This window comes from Camarhynchus parvulus, chromosome 5 (genome assembly GCF_901933205.1).
Source record: "Camarhynchus parvulus chromosome 5, STF_HiC, whole genome shotgun sequence".
In the NCBI taxonomy this organism is placed as follows: domain Eukaryota; kingdom Metazoa; phylum Chordata; class Aves; order Passeriformes; family Thraupidae; genus Camarhynchus; species Camarhynchus parvulus.
Window position 1 is genome coordinate 46772111 of NC_044575.1, and position 6535 is coordinate 46778645.

Consider the following 6535-nt stretch of genomic DNA (forward strand, 5'->3'; position numbering starts at 1 on the left):
GGACGACTTGCAGGGTCAGAATTAAGCAATGTGGATACAACCTGTGATGAACCTCTGACCTCATGGTTAGAGAACAGATCTTAGAGCTCTTTATTTACCACCATAGATGTAAACTCTGGAGATAGGATTAATCTCACTGTTTGTTTTTCCCCTTCCAGGTGTTCACATACTGTCCATTTTGAACATCCAAAAGGGACTTCTATTTACAAGAAACACAAGATTAAATCTATAATGCAATGCCAGTAGAAACTCTTGGATATCTAGCCAACTAAAACATTTCCCAGCACTGCTTCCATGTAGGATGTTTGTGTAGAGTTTGTTACATTAATGGCCAGCTCAAGGAAGCCAACACAATGTGGGTGGATGCCATCAGCTGTGAATGTCCTAAAGAAGAGTATGGAATAAGACTTGACCTTCAAAGGAAGTGCCTAGGCCTGGTCTAAAGTGACTGACTCTCCCAGTGTGTAATTTGCAGCTATGCCTTCTTTCCACTGGAAACCCTACCAATGTCAGAACCCAGCCTGTAGTTTGCAGAGAATTCATTATCCACTCAAATTTTATTTACTTATAGTGTTTCAGCTGAGACTCTCAGCTGGATATTACCTTGCTTTTCAAAGATGGCACTGATCACTAAAAGGCTGATTTATCAAATTCTTCACAATTCACTAATAGGTATATCCCACTGGTTATTTTCTATGGATGGACGAAGCAAAAAAAAGTTTCTAAGAATGACTGCACTCTTTCCTGATTTCTTTGGAAAAAGAAAATTGTTAATAACAGTTGGGATATAATTTTAATCACAATGGGCAATAATTCCATAAAATGCAATTCAAAACAATAAGACCAGCCGCTGACCAGTCATTTTTCAGTTGGGTTTACAATTTTTCCCACGAAGAGGATGCTCTGAGTATAGTGATCAACAATCAACAACAAGAATGGATGATTGAATTTAACAATGGGAGGAGCAGAATGAGGAAGAAAATCTATGCTGCTGGCTGCTGCAGCCTCTGTGCCATTCTCATGGATCTTCAGCAGGGCCTTGTGAGTAGCCTACAATAAAATACAGCGGAATTAATGTATGTGGAAGATGTGATGTGAAATTGTTCAAATTAACACAAAGTTAATTCAACTACTGCCTTTCACAAAAATTGCTGGTAAGCCAGGAACCAGGAAGAAGGGCACTACAGCCCATTGTGTGGTTTTTAGCAATGTTCTCTCAATAAGCAACTATTTACACATTCAGTGTTCCTCATCACAAGTGCATCAATGCAGACCTTAGCAACTGCACACCTTGTGGAATTAATTGAAAGTAAAATAACCAAGCAAACTCATAGGGAATGTCAGTTTCAAAGGGAAAGGAAATAGGGTTCCAGAACTGTTCTGTAAGTATTCCTAACAGCACTTGCACACAGTTTAACCAGGAATTCAACACTGCTACCAATTTTTTTGTTAAATTATTTTTGGGCATTTTTAATCTTTTTCTTTTACTAGCCCCAAAATGCTAGAAAATTGTATGTCATGTTTTCAGAATGGCTGTAAAAATGCTAGTTTTTATCTTCATATTATTTTCAGTAAATGCGATGCTTTCCTCAAGTCTGGTCCATTTTATGTTTTTAGCACTCAACAGAGCCTTCAATAGTAACAGCAATTTCTAAATCCTTTAAAATTGTAGAATGCATGTCAGAAAAAGGCCACTTTTTCTGTCAGTGTGCTGATGCAAGACATGCACTACCCCTAGTTACCCATAGGCACTTCTTCTACATGCAGAAAATATGCTGTGTTTAGTTTCCTGGTTAAATGCTAAACCCATCCCTCCATCTACTCTCCACCTTTGCTTGTCAGACAAAAGAAAATATCCTTATCTCTAGATCTTGAAGAAGTCTGAGAGAGTTTAAAGGGACTTTATCAGCTAAATGTTCTATTTCAGAGTATCAGCCAGCCCTAGCAATAAGTAAAATTTCACAGGTGAACTTAGGGTAAGGCAATTGGGTGTTAAGGAAACCATAGATGGTTGTTTCTGCTGATAAACTTACTTTTGAAACCTTCACGTCAGGGTTTCCTGTGATTCCAGACAGATCAGCCCGATTAGAAAACACATCAGTTACACCCAGATTCATTAAGATTCTCTTTAAGTCATAGGTGCCTGAAATGGAAAGTTTTGGAATATGCAGTTCCATCCTCCTGTCAATCCAAAAGTAAATTATGGTAGTTATTGCAATCAGATAATGCCTTGGACTGAAGATTCCTAACTTGATTGTGGTTCTTCTGTGCTAGAATGATAGTGTTTTCATCTAAGAAACATGGCAAGAAGGTGCTGGTCTGGAGGATAGAACAGTATGGAAGGAGAAAGACATCAGTTCATATTTCTTTTATGATTCTGCAACACAGTCACTTTATGAAACAGTAAAAGGTAGTGCTGCCAGCATTTTTGGGACGAAGTTTCTTTTTCTAACCTTGAAGGTTCTGCTTATGGAATTCACACCCCATTCCCTCTGGGGGATCTGACAGCTATCTCACAGTATTGCCACTCAAAATATTTTGCCTGAGACAAGGGAAATGGTGGTACTTAGCATCAACTAAAAAAATGTATGGGGGAAAAAGAATTAAATTTCCCACCTCAGAGATCTCTCATCACAAAGCAATGCTAATTTTTGCTGAAAATATCAAATAATTTGGTCTGATCCTTCATACTTCTTCTGTTGTTTAAACCTCCCGTCAAAAATACAAGACAGAAACTGTAAAACCTGACCATAGCATTCAGACTTCAGGTTCTGACTACCTCAAATCATCAAATCAAAATTCTATATTTACCATCTTTGAAGAGATCTTTTCCATTTAGAAAGAGTGCTTTTTGTCAGGGCATGTTCCAACTGTTTCAATTTTCCTTTATTGGGCAGGATAAAGAATGCTGTAACATCTCCCTTGTAAGGAATCTGCACCACCTTGCAGGACAGCTTCCTGTCAGAGTATGCTTTATAAAATCCATCTCGAGTCATCATCTCCACTTCAACTGAGGTCTTTGCATTCACATGGAAAAAGTCCTTGTGAGTCCCCTTAATATTGAAGGGATTTTCCCAGTAAGCTTAAAAACAAAAGAGAAAGAATGGAGTTGAATACTTATTTCAGTCAGGATATATTACTATTGTCCAGATAATTGTACAATAAAACCATATCTGAATATTTACACTTGGACATAAAAAGTATTCAAAGTTCATTAAATATCTTATTCTCTGTAACAATTAAATACCACAGGTTAAATTTTGTATGGACTTGCACACAATCTTTCTAAGTCAGATAAATTAAATGAAGTAACTTCATCATATTCCCTTATGTTTTATTTAAAGCAAATGAAAACTGACCAGAATCCAGGGATTTGCTGTTTTCAAATATTGCTTGTAAAGCAAGTTTCACAGCAGATGTCTAACTTTTAAAAGGTAGCATGTTATGCTCTTCACATGATTTTTTATACGTTTTTCATCTTGTAGCACTAAGGAAAAGCTCACATGCTAGAGAAGCACAAACTTTTGGACCTGAACATGACTGCAGTACGGTAAATGGAATAGGCCCTCAAGGTCTCTAGTCTTCAAAAAGCTTTTCTCTGTATGTTTATTCAACTGAATTTGCTATGATATTTTATAGTGTAATAAAAAAGGTCATTCACTAAACAAATAGACTGGGATTATAGCTTGCCATTCTGTAAGTATGTTTTTTTGGCTTTTTTTTTTTTAATGTTGAATAGAAATAGCCTAATCTAAAAAATAAATAATGGAATGTAAACTCCACAATATTCTGGTTACTTTATAAGTTTAAGCCTTCTCCCTTGCCCTCCAAAAAAGAAATTTACTGTGGTATGGTGCTCAGACTAGGAAACCTGAGATTAGGTCACCCAAATTTATAAAGTATATGAAATAAAATATTTGTTATTTTGCTAAAAGTTCATAATTTCAAAATATTCCTTTCTGGGTGGGAAGATCCATGTATGTCCTGCATACTGCTACAAATGAACACCCTAGAAGAAGTTAATAATTTCCAAAGCAATTCATTCAAATACCTCTTGGGATGTGTGTAATATGATAACAAGGTGTAGAACATTTGGACTCCAACTCCAGAGGTACCTACCCATGTAATGGTCATGGACTGTAAGTAAATTAAAGTTTTTGGCAATTTTTGTTAAGCATCATCTTCAGATTTTAGTTTTCTATTTCACACATACAATGTGAAAACATTTTTTTTTTTAATCATAAGTAGATGAAGTCTGACAGGATAATTTAACAGTGCACGAATCTGTTGTGCTCTGGCAATTCCCTGAACCTGAATATTGCAAGTAAATGAACTTTTATGCTTAGAAGTCTAAATATATGCTAGAAAAATTTAGATGTAGAAGTTTCAGAGTGGAAAACTTTCAATTTTTTTTTTAAATAATAGTCTCATCTAAACACATTCATTTAAAAATTATCCAGAAATAACTTGGTGTACTTGTTTTACATCAGGTGAAACAGCACAAAACAGATGCAGTAAATAGCATCTATGTAACTTACCTTTGAAATAAACGTAGTTAACAATTACCATCAGAGTGTTTGGATCAAGGTCCTCAAGTATTTGATTTATATTCCCATGGGTTTTATTCTTTACATAATCATTGATCTCTTTTTTAGCTTGAGTGGAATTCTGGAAGCTACTGGAGACAGCTTTTCCTCTGTACAGTTTTTTTATGTCCCTCAGAAAGCTTTTCATTGGCTTCAGGTGTTTGTCCATGAACAGGGTGCTGCCCATGCTCAGCTGCACCTGGCTGCCAGGGCGGCTCAGCAGGCGGAGGAGCTGACCAAAGCCATGGTGTATCTCCTGCTTCTGGATGGTGGTGAGGTTAAAGGCCAGTCCCTCCAGCAGCTGAGCCTGGCTGCTGCCTCGGGAGCCCAGGGCCATGAGGGCAAGGGCAGCAGAGATGCTGACTGGGGAAAAGAAAACGTTCTTGTCAGGCTCTTGAGTGGTTGCTTGCCTGTAAAACTGAAAGGCAAAGTCTGTATTGCTTGGGATTATCCTTTGGCAGGACTCAAGCGGATCTGCCTCAAGAGAATACAGCTCCTGGGGGTCAGTTGCCTCAGGCTGGTCGGTGTGGTGATCAGTCTGGGTCAGACTGTGGGCACTGAGGTGAAGCATGGCCCCCAGCAAGCACAGTGGGAGCATAGCCTTCATCATTCTTCACAGATACTGCGTGGACAAAGAACAAAAGGTCTTGGCTGCTGGAGGTTGGCTGTATCAACACCTCATCTTTTATTTCTGTCTGCTACTGCCTTCAAGTGGAAATCACTGTTATGTCCTGACCTCCTCCTTTGCTATGGAAGCATTTTTTAAATCCTTGTGCTTTTGAATAATTCCTATTCATTGCTGCCTATTTCAGTTCTACTTTAGCTACAAAAGTTCCTTGTTAGTGGGAAAGAAACATGTGAGTATTAAAGAAAAATAAGAGTCCAAGGGAGAAAAGAAGTGAAAAGGTGTTTTTGTTGTTGTTTTTTTTTTTTTTATGACAAAGCAACATAATAGAAATCTTCTGATTAATTATTTTGTGCTTATTTCCTAAGACCTCCAAGAACTATTATGCTATTAGGGTTTGAATGAGTTTTATGTTAAAAAAAAACAGTGCTACACTGCTATATCAAAGGAAAACAATATGAGATTGCAGAATTCAGAAGTGCTATTTTCTCTCATTCCTGACTCATTTTACCATACAATGTGGCTAATCATAAGAGCTGGTAAAATTTTTCTGCTTCAATACCTGATTAAATTAGAATATGTTTGTCTATTTTAAAAAACCACTCGTGTCGCCTGTCTTCCAGATGGGTTCCTTCTTGTGTGTATCCACGTCTGGTTATAGGAATGTAAGACCATAAGTGTGGACTTGGCCTCTCCTGTCTTTTCAAGCTTCATATCAGCAGGAAAGTATCCTTTTGTAAGGATACTTTTGTAAGGTAAATATGCCTAAGGCCAGAGTAGTGCTCAGCAGCAAGACTGGATCAGGGCATCTTGGACATCTGTAGTGACTGTGATCACTTTTTGTCTTTGTTTAGTGCTTTCTATTTTACCAGTTCAACCAAGAACAGGCTGTGTTGACTTGTGGTGTCTAAGATGGTTAACTTGTCAGAAAACAAGGAAGAGCTATTCCCACTAAAAATATGGTACCAGTGACTAGAAAAGCTCCAAATAGCCTTCACCTAATGTCTTGCTTGAAACAGATCAGCTTCAGGCAGAAGATCACAAGCTACCTGCTTACTCCCCAGTCGATGGTAAAGGCACTCAAAGACATGGGTTCAGCAGAACAGATGAGATGTTTACTGGGATTCTCTCCACCCTGGGACAGCACTCTGACCACCAAGGTTTGGGTGAAAAGAAGCCAGCTTGTCTTTCTGCAGCTTTGCTCTGTGTGATCTGGGTAAAATGGAATTTACAGAGGACATCAGCGTAGCAAAATCAGTTTGTGAATTCTGTCTGGGTCATCTTAGTGTAAGAAAGACATTTACTCATTCACTTCAGTTCTGGT

General features: G+C 37.9%; 1 protein-coding gene across 1 annotated transcript; it reads right to left on the reverse strand.

The window, feature by feature from the left end:
* Positions 1-858: 858 nt before the first annotated feature.
* Positions 859-5157, reverse strand: LOC115904559 (alpha-1-antitrypsin-like). The gene is made up of 4 exons (XM_030950052.1): positions 4539-5157; positions 2812-3082; positions 2034-2178; positions 859-1050 (listed from the first exon to the last, which is right to left on the reverse strand). The coding sequence occupies exons 1-4, from the start codon at positions 5155-5157 to the stop codon at positions 859-861; spliced, it is 1227 nt and encodes a 408-aa protein (XP_030805912.1).
* Between the last annotated feature and the right edge of the window lie 1378 nt (positions 5158-6535).